Raw genomic sequence first — 13392 nt, 5'->3', positions numbered from 1 at the left:
ATTAGATTAATAGTACACGAGGGATAAGGGAATGGTAAAAGCCATGAGAATGGTACACAAGTGACTGAGTTTGGGAAACACCTCTCTATAGAATCTAAAATGTTGCCCCTCTAGGGCAATAACTTGTCAGAAGGGTTTTGGCAAAGCTAGATTGGGAGACCATAAATGATGACTCCTGACCACATTCTAAAATCCATTCGTAGTCAATCTGTACTCTGAGACCTTTGGAAATATCAAAGAGTCTTTTACATGTTATACACTTATTGTTTGCTGTTTCAGGCACAGGTAATAATTTATTTAGAAATGTTGATAACAGTCCCCTGTCGGAGTTTTGGTTGCCTACACCCCCAATGCCTTCCGCCCATTCAGACTCTCCCTGTTAAGCCACAGCTGAATGAGGTTTTTTGAATTAGGGTGTCACTACAGAAGTTAACTATGGAGTTAATGGCTGAAGTTCATGCTCATTGAGTGCCTGACATGTCTGTTCTGTGGCAGATACAAACTGAATAAAAGATGATCCCAAGATATGGAGAGAAAAATATAGAGCTGACAGACTCAAATGATCAAAGGAAAAGTCATATGGCCTCTGACAGACAAGAGAGAACATCAGTTCTTGACATTTCCCCAGAACATCTGAAACTTGATCAGACTCCATTTTTGTCTTTGGACTCGACAGGACAGGTGCCTTTATAAAATTTCCACCCACTCACACCCCTCACACATGTACTTTTTATTTTTCTCAAGACACATTGAATGGGTTTTAATTCCTTGAAACCCAGAGTCCCAACTAGGAAGCAAATCAAAAGATAATAAGTGCAATAGAGACATGGGGTAAATAAGATACATCAAGGAAGGAATAAAGAAACCAGAAGGGCATTTGATCATTGAGTTACTGTAAAGATACTCAGAGGAGATAAAGGTTTTTTTAAAAATGAGCCTTCAAAGTTTCTTTTTCTTGACTTGTCTCATATTCTGCAGCAACCCAATCATTTGTGTCATTGTATCAAACTCTGGGGCTTTCATATGAAGATTATTCTTTCAACCCATGTAATAAAAGTCATTTGTATGGGCTTCAGAAGATGAACTTTTATTTCCTTTTTTCAAAATTCTTTTTGTTCATCTTCCTCCTCCTCCTTCTCCCACTGCCACCCAAGAAATACCCACACACATAGTCTGGCATAAGTTAGCAGTTGACATACATCCAATTGTTTAACTTAGTGAAAATCAAACTACTACATATGTGTATTTGAAAACAGCAATTATTTGCTTAAACTTCCCTTAGCTATATGTTCTTATGTTTCAATTCTAATTAATAAAAAAGATATTTTGACACAGTCTTTTAAAGTGGCATACCTGCCTATGCCTGTGTAATAGTCATGATGCAATTCAAATGCTAAGCCTCTTATTCTTGGCATTGTTGGCTGATTTTTTTACATCCTTCTTCTAACAAGAATAATCAATGATTTTAGAATTGATTGACCTTCCTATGAACTTCCTTGGAGGATGCCCATCAGTTTCTTCCATTCTGTCTGGATAAAAAGAATAGCAGTAACAGTTTTTAAAGCATACTCACTTTTACTGTAGGGGACTCCAGTTCAAAATAAGTATACATGGGGCTTTCCTTAGGAGAGTACAGGTAACAAAGTATGTAAGCAATTACAAGATATTGTGCTGAGAACTAGTTTGGAAACTATGGCTTAACATTTCTCAACTAACTAAATCTTGTGGGTTTATCTAACTGCATTCACTCAACAAATACATCTCTAATACTTACAGTGTTGTGCATGCAAATATGCCTACACATTGAATACTTTTTCCTGAAATGATATCCAACTCCACAATCCAAGGTAGGTTGGAAGCCAGGTAGAATGGAATATGTAAGAAGAAAGCTTCCAAAAAAGGTTCAACTGGTTATGATGAAGGGAGTGGCATTGTCCAAGGTTTAATTGATCCAAAGTTAACATGTTTATTTCTAAAAAGGATGGTTGGCACAGGAACACAGAAGGGAGAGAAAGTTGGCTGTTTTCTTTGCATTTTCTGGGTGATTTTCTTTTCAGTGTCACTCCCGGCAGAAAACATACTCAGTGTAAGAGGTCCAGATCTTGTCATCTGTTTGGTCATGGGTGATAGTGCAGGTGCCAGAGGAGTTGCATGCAACCATGTGAAAGCCAGCACCAGCTAATTTATCAAAGGCTTGTTCCAAAAAGGTAAATTTGAGGTAATATCGAGAAGTGTACCTCTCAGGAGGACGGTCAGGGTCTCTGCTCTCATTTAGAGTATCTCCAAATACTTCTTTGGCCAATGAGATCTTACCACACACCATGATTCGGGCCACACGGCGGAATTTAGCATCTGCTTGGCTATCCCTACCCAGAGTATAGGAGCCTCGATAGCCAATAGTGATGAAACCTGCTTTCTTGAGGTCAGAACCAGTGTTAACTGTCAGAGCTGGGGAGTTATCAGGGACACTAACTTGGATGTTGTTACTTGAAGAGATATTACATGTGATGTCAATGTTGGTGGAAAGCTCTTCTACATCACTTTGGCATAAATCATTGCCAAATGACTTGATCTTATTGCTTTTAGGAACCAACATCTTCACTAACTCTGGTAGCTTGAAGTATTCTGCTTCTCTCTGGAGCCGACCACACTCTGGAAAGTGGTCAGGAAGCACTAGTTTCCGGTCTCTCATGTAGTCTAGCACATAACGAAAGAGGAAACCATCTCTGTCTACAAAGAATCTCCCTTTGTTGTCCTGGGTTAGGGAGCAAGGATTCTTTTCACTGAACATTTCCCAGAGCAGGGAGCCAGGAACACTGACCAAAGTAAGATAGCGAGTGATGTACATCTGACCACCCACGTTGAGTTCAATAATCTCGGGGAAATGACTGAAATCCTCACTTGGTTTAGTACAGCTTGCTTTCTCAGGCATGGCCATATTGATCTGCAGAAGCAAAAGACATTGGTTCTAAGTAAAGGTTTACAGTATGGGGATTCTACTTATAAACAAATTTTTTGCACTCATAAATACTACATATCAAGAAAATTAAGCAAACCATACCTTTTGCAAATAAACTATTTTAACTTGAAAATGGCAGGATAGAAAAATCATACATAATTTGGTTTTGCAATTATATTTTTAATTTCCTTCTGAATGTTGGGTGAATCAAATACTCACAACACTCAATTCATCACATGTTATCGCAGTCCATGCAGGGCCCTCTTTTCTAGTGGTGTTTGTTTATTTGTTTTGGTTATTCTATTTTACTTTCACAGTTCATTCCCTTTCCTGTCCCTGGTCCCACCATAGGCTGTCATTCTGATAAATTTAGCATGCATCTTTCTGAGTATATATATCCTTGAAAAATTAATTTTGTTGTTTTAAATGGATGTATATGTTATTGTATTATATATTTCAGTCTTCATTTATAAATACTTATACATTTTTCACTCTCACCACTATATTGTTCAGATTTCTTCATGTTGCTATGTGTATACTTAATCTCCTGCTTCTAATTGTGATACTTTGTGGTATGCACTTACTATGTTTTACTATCCACTCTCCCAGTGACTGACACTCAGATTGCCTCTAACCCCCTGCTCCAATTTATGCTCCTGTTTATGTTTCCTATGAACCTCTGAGAGAACATCTTTAGGCTATATATCCAGCAATGATATTTCTGAGTCACACTGTATGCACATACCTAATTTGACTAAGTACTGACATATTGCTCTCTAAAACGTCCCTTGTCTGCATTCCTAATTAATCCTCAAATCCCCACCATAATTTGGCATTATATAGATTTCTAAATTTTTGCTACTCTACTGGGTGTAAATTGATACCTTATTGCAGTATGAGAACATTAGTTGTAAAATAAAAAATAGGCAACTATTGTACAAACATAACTTAGTACTTTCTCACTGTCCACTGTTTCCAACATAAAACATAGTGTGCTCATCACCTTTTTTTGCTCCCCATTCTTTACCTGTATGTAAGTCGACATTCTTGTCTATATTAGAGTTTGCTGAACCTCTTCCTACCTCATGGTCCATTCCAATTACATCTGTTACTGGCTTATCTCTCTTCTCAAACCATCCTAAACTGTGACTGTGCAAGCCTCAGAACTGTGTTTTTTGCTCTCTAATCTCTCCCTCATAGAAGTCATCCTCTTAAGCTTTTCCAACTATTACGTTTACATATATGGTTCCTGAATGCTAGCTAGCCTACTCCTAAACTTCAGTTCACTATTGGCAGTTAGTTGCTGAGTGTGCCAACAGTAGCTTGAATTCAGCATTTTCCAAACCACATGCATATATGAGAAAGTGTTTTGTAAAGTCTGAGTTATTATAATTATTTTGCCTTTATATTTCTAGCCTAAACAGGTCACATTTTATGACTTTTTCCTGTCAGTAATATCACAATTTTTTCAGTCATACAACCTGGAGATTTAGAAACTTCAGAGTCATCTTATGACCTATTCATCTACCTCAAGTGTATTCCTCACTAACATAGAAATTATTCCTTCATGATGTCTCTTGCATACACATTATTACAACTGCCACTTCTGTTCTTCACTCTGCCTTAATTGACCTGAACATCAGAATTGGTATGTCCATCTCTACTTGAGATCCAACCACATCTACCCTACACCCTGACCCACCTCCAAAAAATATCCTACATGCTATTACCATATCAATTGTTATCATAACCTTCTTCTCTGTTTAAAATTTTTCAGTGGCTCTATTTTGCCTAAAGATCAAATCTAAAACCCTTGCCATGGAACTCAAACCTATCTATAAACTAGTTCTTTTCTCTCTTCAATGATAAGAATAGACTGCATAGGATGTATTATGTGCCAGGCATTGTTCTTAGCCATAAAGTGGGTATAAACATTATCCTTATTTGCCAATGAAATAAATGATAGCTTGCCCAATGTGAAACCAGCAAATGTCTGAAGTGGTATTCAAACTCCCACAGTGGGACTCTGATGTCCATGTTTTTAATTGATTGTGTCGTCCAAGACTTCTTTATGTATACAAAAATGATGTAGGTATTATTGCTTGCCCATGATATGTTGCCTTTGCCCATACCTTTCCCCTTCTGGAAAGTGCTATTCCATTTCCTTGACATCAAGGACCAATTCGAATCTAAATAAAATTAACCTCCCCCTCTTCTATAGAAATGGATTTGTACAGAAAGCTTTTTCTTGAAAATTTCATTTTATTTTTTACTCTTTGGTTTCCTACTCTTTTTCATAATATCGTAACAGTAGTAGTGGTAAAATAATAACAGTGACTAACATTTGTGAAGCACATATGTAACAATTTTTTTGATCTCTTTTAGTGTGATGACTCAGTTAATATTTCTAACAATCCAATTAAGTAAATACTATTGCAGTCCTCATTTCTCAAAGGAATAAGCAGATGCACAGTTCATCATAATCCTTCAGACAGATTAGTGTTTTTAATTTCCACTTACTAATCTACCCTTCACACTATAACTAGAATTATCTTTCTCAAATGTAAAACTGATTATGGCCTTGCATAAACACTGTCAAAGGTTTCTCAAAGTCTAGAGACTGAAGTTCAAACATATGAAATAAAGTATATGAAAAGTTCCATACCAGTCTTTGCCTTGTTGTTGGGTTTTGCTTCCAACTATCTTTCCTGATGGTACCTCCAAAATGACTATAAACTTTAGCTACTGAATCTAAATCTAGTTCACCAGACTCATCCACTTTTTCATGTCTACATTGCTTTAACATAGGATTCTTGCTGCCCAAAATGTGCTCTTTTACTTTTCCTACCTCAACCTCCCTGTAGCTTCTTGATAAATATTATAACATAGTGGTTTAGGAAGGTCTGAGTTTGAATCCCACCTCTGACATTTATTAGCTGGGTAACTTTGGACAAATTACTTATTCTCTATGAGCCTCAGTTTTTTTATCCAGAAAATGGATATAACACAAGATTCATAAGATGTGGAGGAAATTATATATATGTATATAATGTACTTCATGCAATGCTTATCATACAGTAAGTGCTTAATGGGTATTTGGTTATATTGACTCCCTTAGCTTGTCTTGGGACAGTCATTGAAAGATTGCAATCCACCAGTTGATTGTGGTGCTAGAAGTCTTATAGTGATCCATTAAGATTCTGATAAAATAAAACATCCTTTTGAACTGCCACCTCAACCCTTCATATTCTTTATTTTTGCTTCAGATTGGAAATATATCTTAGAGTACTTATAACATAGCACACCATAATTATTTATGTTTGTCCCAAATAACATCTGAGATACATAGTAATCTTGACCTAAAAATCTCTGGATCCCCGGCACTGTGAGCCTAGCAAGTAGTAAACTTATAGTAAGCAATTAGTGAATGATGAGTAAACCACCAACAAACAAATGTGATATCAATTTCATTACTTTCATAATCCCACATTATATAACTAGAAATACATTTATAGAAATTCATTTTGAATACATGTGTGAGTATATAAAGAAATATGGATATGTTAGATTTTGATGATTTCTGAGTGCAAAAAAGCTGTTATATATTCCCTCTAACAACAATAATAAAGGTCAAAGATAGTTGTTCTCCATTGTATGAAAAGATCATTTTATAACACAATTAAGCAGGTAAAACATAGTAGTGTAATGTTTATACCTTGTCGTTTCAGGTTTTTCTTCCTTGATGTTTTAGAGTTACTTCATTTGCTCAAGTCAACTGATGGTTTAAAATCCTATGACCCAGTGTCACATTCAGCTTGAGAGGTGATGGTGGGTAGTCTACTTTGCCTCTTACATTAGAATAGGAGTTTTAGTTAAATCCTGAAGACAGAACCTTTATTTCTGTAGGAAGAAGTCAAAAGGGGAAAATTTAGAACTAGAACTTCAGTAGATCCTCAACTGCCACGCGCCCCTATGGTACAACCACAACCATATTTGAAAACATAAATAGAAATTTTACTCTGAAAATAATTCATAAGGCTACTCCTGATAACTAGGAATTTCAAGTTATTTTAAATAAATAAAAATAGAAGTAGTTTTCCCAATAATGAAAAATGAAGTCAGGAAGGACATTTCCCAAACAGGAACATTTATTTGTAATGTAAAAATATCTTTTGCATATAAAATTCTTTAGATATGCTCATTTCCCCCCTTCCCCATGCCAGGGTTTCCTGTTCAGCTAGCTTGCTCAAGAGGAAGCAAAAAAAAAAAAAAAAGTCTATTCAATTTAACCATTCCTCATTTTTTTAATTGCTTGTTTGGGATACAACCTTTTAATGTTTCTTTTTTTTCCCCCTTCGGCACATAAACCTCAGGCTGATAAGGGCTTGTGGTTACCTGCCCTGGCAATCAAAGAAATAAAGGTCTCTGCAAGGAGGAAGTTAAAAGAGACAATGTGAAATGTAAATAGTTTAAATCACAGGATAAAATGTTCAACCCAGCTATATGTTGGAAGAGCTGAACTTTACATTTCAATGTTTCAAAGGCACTAGAGAAAGTAGCTCATGCATCACTTGCTTTCTGTAGTCAAAGAATCCTGCAACCAAGATGCAGTGTTTTTAAAAGAAGAACAAAGTCAAATATATCAAAACCCCCTGATGTATACCTGAAAACGATATGGAAGCATTTTCTAAGGAAATCAGACAGTTTATAAATGATCAATTTCTAATTTTATTAAACCTGATATCTTTGTGTCCTAATATTTCCTCTCTTCTGTCTCCCTCTCCCTCTCAATCCCTCTTCTTTTTGGCCAGTCTGTCTTAAAAATACACTCACTTATAAAAATGAACACATTGATATGAATTTGAAATGTGGCTCCCACCTTTTATGTTGTTCCATTTCAAAGAGATTCAAGAAAGTAAAGTAGGTAACAGCTGAACTGGAAGTGTAAGCGAAAGGAAAAAGCAAGTTTAAATAAGAATTAAGAAATAGTCTTACTTTCCTACTTGAAGGAGAAAATCCTTAGCAGCATTCCCAGCCCTTACTAGTAACTTGGATCTATAGTTTTTTCTCTGCTCATAAAAAACAATGCTAGTACAGAGATGCTTTAAAAATTCAAATACAAAAATAACCAAATGAAAAGTGCTCTGAATTTTCAGAATTCCTTTTCAGGGAAGAAACTTGCCTGCTTTTGGATATCTAGGCAGGTTTCACATGCAGTCCTCTCTCAGTACATAGAAAGAACACACAGAAACATGTGCATGCCCAACTCAAATGTAGAAGCTCCTGAATTCCAGAAGCAGTGAACTGGAAATGAAAGATAAGGGGATCAATGGAGTAGTTACCTTGAATCTCCAGCCACTCGAATATTGCCAAACACAGCCTCAGCCCCTCTCTGCCTTGCTGCAGGCTTGGCTCAGCCTGTGAAGTGCCTTCCTGCTCTCTTCCCTCTCCTTTGCTGTGCACTTTGGTGCTCAGTCTAAGTTTCTTCTTTTAATACTAGGAAGCCTTGAGACCCTGCCCTCCCGCTATGACATACTTGGCTCCCTCCCCAGCGAGCCTCCCAGATGGAAAAGGCAAGCTTTCTACTCTGCAGTTTCAGGAAGAAGCAACTTCCAGAAAAGGAAAAGATGGTGGTGGTGACATTAATAAAATAATAACATTTAGGGATAAGAGAAAATTTTCCTGATATTTTCTTGGTTCAAAAAGAACAAATAAACATTTTTAAATATATTTATTAATTATGCTATTACAGTTGTCCCATTTCTGCCCCTTCACTCAACTCCATCCTGCCCACCCTCTCCCTTCCACATTCCCCCCCTATAGTTCATGTCCGTGGGTCATACTTACAAGTTCTTTGGCTTCTACATTTCCTACACTATTCTTACCCTCCCCCTGTCTATTTTCCACCTACCATTTATGCTACTTATTCTCTGTACCTTTCCCCCCTCTCTCCCCCTCCCAATTCGCTATTGATAACCCTCCATGTGATCTCCATTTCTGTGGTTCTGTTTCTGTTTTATTTGTTTGCTTAGTTTTCTTTTGTTTTGGTTTTAGGTATGTTTGTTAATAACTGTGAGTTTGCTGTCATTTTTACTGTTCATATTTTTGATCTTCTTTTTCTTAGATAAGTCCCTTTAACATTTCATATAATAATGGCTTGGTGATGATGAACTCCTTTAACTTGACCTTATCTGAGAAGCACTTTATCTGCCCTTTCATTCTAAATGATAGCTTTGGTGGATAGAGTAATCTTGGATGTAGGCCCTTGCCTTTCATGACTTGGAATACTTCTTGCCAGTCCCTTGTTGCCTGTAAGGTCTCTTTTGAGAAATCAGCTGACAGTCTTATGGGAACCCCTTTGTAGGTAACTGTGTCCTTTTTCTCTTGCTGCTTCTAAGATTCTTTCCTTGTGTTTAATCTTGGCTAATGTAATTATGATGTGCCTTGGTGTGTTCCTCCTTGGGTCCAGCTTCTTTGGGACTCTCTGAGCTTCCTGGACTTCCTGGAAGTCTATTTCCTTTGCCAGACTGGGGAAGTTCTCCTTCATTATTTGTTCAAATAAGTTTTCCATTTTTTGTTCTTCCTCTTCTCCTTCTGGCACCCCTATAATTCGGATGTTGGGACGTTGAAAGATGTCCTGGAGGTTCCTAAGCCTCTCCTCATTTTTCCAAATTCTTGTTTCTTCATTCTTTTCTGGTTCGATGTTTCTTTCTTCCTTCTGGTCCACACCATTGATTTGAGTCCCAGTTTCCTTCGCATCACTGTTGGTTCCCTGTACATTTTCCTTTGTTTCTCTTAGCATAAGCTTCATTTTTTCATCTAGTTTTCGAACAAATTCAACCAATTCTGTGAGCATCTTAATAACCAGTGTTTTGAACTGTGCATCTGATAGGTTGGCTATCTCTTCCTCGCTTAGTTGTATTTTTTCTGGAGCTTTGAAGTGTTCTGTCATTTGGGCCATTTTTTTTTTTTTTTTGGTTTTGGTGCATTTGTTACTTAAAGGGGCGGAGCCTTAGGTGTTCCCGGGCTGGAGCGGGGTAATGCTAGTCACCATGCTGTGATGCTGTACGAGGGGGAGGGGCCGAGAGGGAGCAATGGCGCCCGCTCCACTCTCCACCGGATTGCAGTCACTCCTTCCGCTACCCACAATCAAATTGGGCCCCTCTGGTGCTGGTTCCCGAGTGGGTGGGCTTGTGCACACTCTAGGCCCCTGTGGGTCTCTCCAACGACCTGTCCTGTGAGGCTGGGAGTCTCTCCTGCTGCCGCCCCAACCCCCACGGGTGCTTTCAATCAGAGGTCTGAGGCTTTATTTCCCCGCGCTGGAGCCCTGGGTTGCGTGGTCTGCTTCGCTCCCCCTGTTCGTCCCCGTTTATCTGTGCGTGAGTGTGGGGCCACAGAGTACTACCTGCAGCTCTGCCTGCCCCGTTCTCTGCCACTCTGAGTCCGGCCCTCTTGGTTTATCTGTGTGCGAATGTAGGGCCGCAGGGTCTGCTGGTGGTCAGACTGCCTGCCCCTTTCGTCCCACACTCCGCCAGTCTTGGTCCCGCCATGGCCACGCAAGTCCTCTCCGCCCCTGCTGCCCGTCTCTGCCCCTCCTACCGGTCTGGATGAATGTTTCTTTTTTATCTACTTGGTGTCGGACTTCTTTGCCATTAGATTTTCTGTCAGTTCTGGTTGTGCGAGGAGGCACAGTGTGTCTACCTATGCCGCCATCTTGGTTCTCAAGTCCTGGCCCATATTTTAAAAACACACATAAACATTTAGCAGCTGCAAATTTAGTGTGTGTTTTCCTAAAGAGTTGGTTGAATTCTTAACGTGGATGCATCACATCTGTTTACTTTAATAATGTTATTGCAATAAACATTCAAATGACCTCCATAGTTCAAATAAATCATTTACTAATCACTTATTTTGTACCAGATACTGTGTTAAATGTGGAGAATAAAGAAATAAATTAAACTGATAAGAACAGATACTACACTTGATCTTAGCCAAAAGGCCAAGAAGTGGGAGAGGGGTCTATAGGAGCTACTATAAAGGACACAAGGACAAAATCAAGGGGGAGGTGGGACTGGCTGGGGTGGGGTGGAGGGAAGGGGAGAAAATGCAGACAATTGTAACTGAATAAAAATAAATTAATTAAAAAAGAAATCTAAAATATTAAAATTAAAAAAGAAATAAATTAGTCACATAAGCCTTATATTTTAGTCAGGAGAAAGATCTGTGAACAAATAAATTCAATACAAGTTAGTGTTATGGAAGACATATGCACACAGTGCTGTAATACAAAGGAAGTACCGCTAGGCCATCTAGGTGTTCCCATAGACTTCGTGGAAGAGACATCTACACTAAGTTGTATCAGATGAATAGGAATTAGTAGGAAACACATTCCAAGCAGAAAGAACAGTGTTAGCAAAGGGAAATAGGTTGAAAGAGTATGTCATGTATTAACAACCACATTTTTAAAATGTTGGAATAAAGAGAGTCAGACTTTTATAATTCCAAACTCTAAACTGATTTTCTATGCAGGTTATTAATAATGTGTTCTAAGTAATGTGTAATCTAAACAGATTATCTATGAATTCAAGTAGAGAATGAACACATTATTTAATATGGGTAACTCTAACCTAATGATTGTATTTCACGTGCAATTTCTCTCTTTTACCTCAAGTTGAATCACTGTATTAAAATGTGGATTTTTCAAAAAGGAATTGTAAATGTTGTCATGGCCATGCTTCTCTGAACCTTGTACATATACAGACTTAATGCAATCCTCATCAAAACCCCAATGACAGATTTTTTAAGAAATGGAGCAAGAAATTGTCAGATTTGTATGGAATCACAAAAGACCTCAAAAGCCAAAGCAATTCTGAGAAAAAAGAATGAAGCCAGCTGAACCATACTCCTTGACTTTAAATTATAACACAAAGCAGCAATAATCAAAACAACATTGTATTGGCAGAAAACTAGACATATAGATCAATGGAACAGAACTGAGACTCCAGAAATAAACTCACATGCAATTGAGCAAATAATTTTCAACAAAGAAGCCAAAAACATACAATGGAGAAAAGAAAGCATCTTCAATAAATGGTGCTAGGAAAATTAGAAAGCCACATGCAAAGAATGAAACTAGACTACTGTTTGACATCCTATACAAAAATTAACTCAAAATGGATCAAACACCTGAAACAATAAATTACATAGAAGAAAACATTAAGTATTATACTTGTGGACCTTGGTATTAGAGAATACTTTATGAATTTGATGTGAAATGCAAGGGTAGCAAAAGAAAAATTAAAAGGACCTATATGAAACTAAAAAGATTCTGCACAGCAGAAGAATCTGCCAATAAAACAAAAAGGCAACCAACTGAATGAGAGAAGATATTTGCAAAGAATAGCTCTGACAAGGAGTTAATATCCAAAATGTATTTAAAAAACCCATACTACTCAATGCCATAAAAAACAAACAATCCCATTTAAAAAACATGGGCAGAAGACATGAGCAGACACTTCTTTCAAAAAGTCATAAAAATGAAGGAAATGAAGAATACAATTTCTGAATTGAAGAACACAGTAGAAGGAATGAAAAGCAGACTTGATGAAGCAGAGGACCGGATCAGCAAGCTGGAGGACAAAGTAGAAAAAAACACCCAGAAAGAGCAAGAAAAGGAAAAGAGGCTCAGAAAGAATGAAGAGGGATTAAGGGAAATGCAGGACAACATGAAACGTAACAATATCCGTATAATAGGAATACCAGAAGGAGAAGAAGAAGAGCAAGGGATAGAAAACCTGTTTGAAAAAGTAATGATGGAAAATTTCCCTAATCTGAGGAGAGAAAAAGTCACCCAAATCCAGGAAACACAGAGAGTCCCAAGCAAGAGGAACCCAAAGAGGCCCACTGCAAGACACATCATAATTAAAATGGCAAAATTCCAAGACAAAGAGAGGATCTTAAAGGCAGCAAGGGAGAAACAGGAAGTAACGTACAAGGGAGTCCCAATAAGGTTAGCAACTGACTTCTCAATGGAAACGCTCCAAGCCAGAAGAGAATGGCAAAAAATATTCCAAGTAATGAGAACCAGAGGCCTGCAACCAAGACTACTTTACCCAGCAAGGCTCTCAATCAAGATAGAAGGCCAAATAAAGAGTTTCCCAGACAAAAGAAGTCTAAAAGAATACACTTCCACCAAACCAGCTCTGCAAGAGATGCTAAAGGGACTGCTTTAAGGAAAGGAAGGAAAAGAGAAAGAGAGAGGAACACAGGTAGGAAAAAATGGCAATGAATAACTACCTATCGATAATAACCTTCAACGTAAATGGATTAAAGCTCCAATCAAAAGACATAGAATAGCTGAATGGATAAGAAAACATGACCCACACATATGCTGCCTACAAGAGTCCCATCTCAGGACAAAAGACTTACACAGA

General features: G+C 37.7%; 1 protein-coding gene and 1 pseudogene across 1 annotated transcript; both read right to left on the bottom strand.

Moving 5' to 3' along the window:
- Positions 1-1242: 1242 nt before the first annotated feature.
- On the bottom strand, positions 1243-8408 carry LOC112308158 (BTB/POZ domain-containing protein KCTD12-like). Its single transcript, XM_024564333.3, has 3 exons — positions 8302-8408; positions 6675-6859; positions 1243-2944 (listed from the first exon to the last, which is right to left on the bottom strand). The coding sequence occupies exon 3, from the start codon at positions 2936-2938 to the stop codon at positions 2060-2062; it is 879 nt and encodes a 292-aa protein (XP_024420101.1). The 5' UTR covers positions 2939-2944; positions 6675-6859; positions 8302-8408; the 3' UTR covers positions 1243-2059.
- Positions 8409-10827: 2419 nt separating this feature from the next.
- On the bottom strand, positions 10828-10970 carry LOC112308223 (U2 spliceosomal RNA; annotated as a pseudogene).
- Between the last annotated feature and the right edge of the window lie 2422 nt (positions 10971-13392).

The sequence above is a fragment of the Desmodus rotundus genome, chromosome X (genome assembly GCF_022682495.2).
Source record: "Desmodus rotundus isolate HL8 chromosome X, HLdesRot8A.1, whole genome shotgun sequence".
Lineage (NCBI taxonomy): Eukaryota > Metazoa > Chordata > Mammalia > Chiroptera > Phyllostomidae > Desmodus > Desmodus rotundus.
The sequence above is the reverse complement of the archived record's forward strand: the minus strand, read 5'-3'. Positions and strand labels throughout refer to the sequence as shown.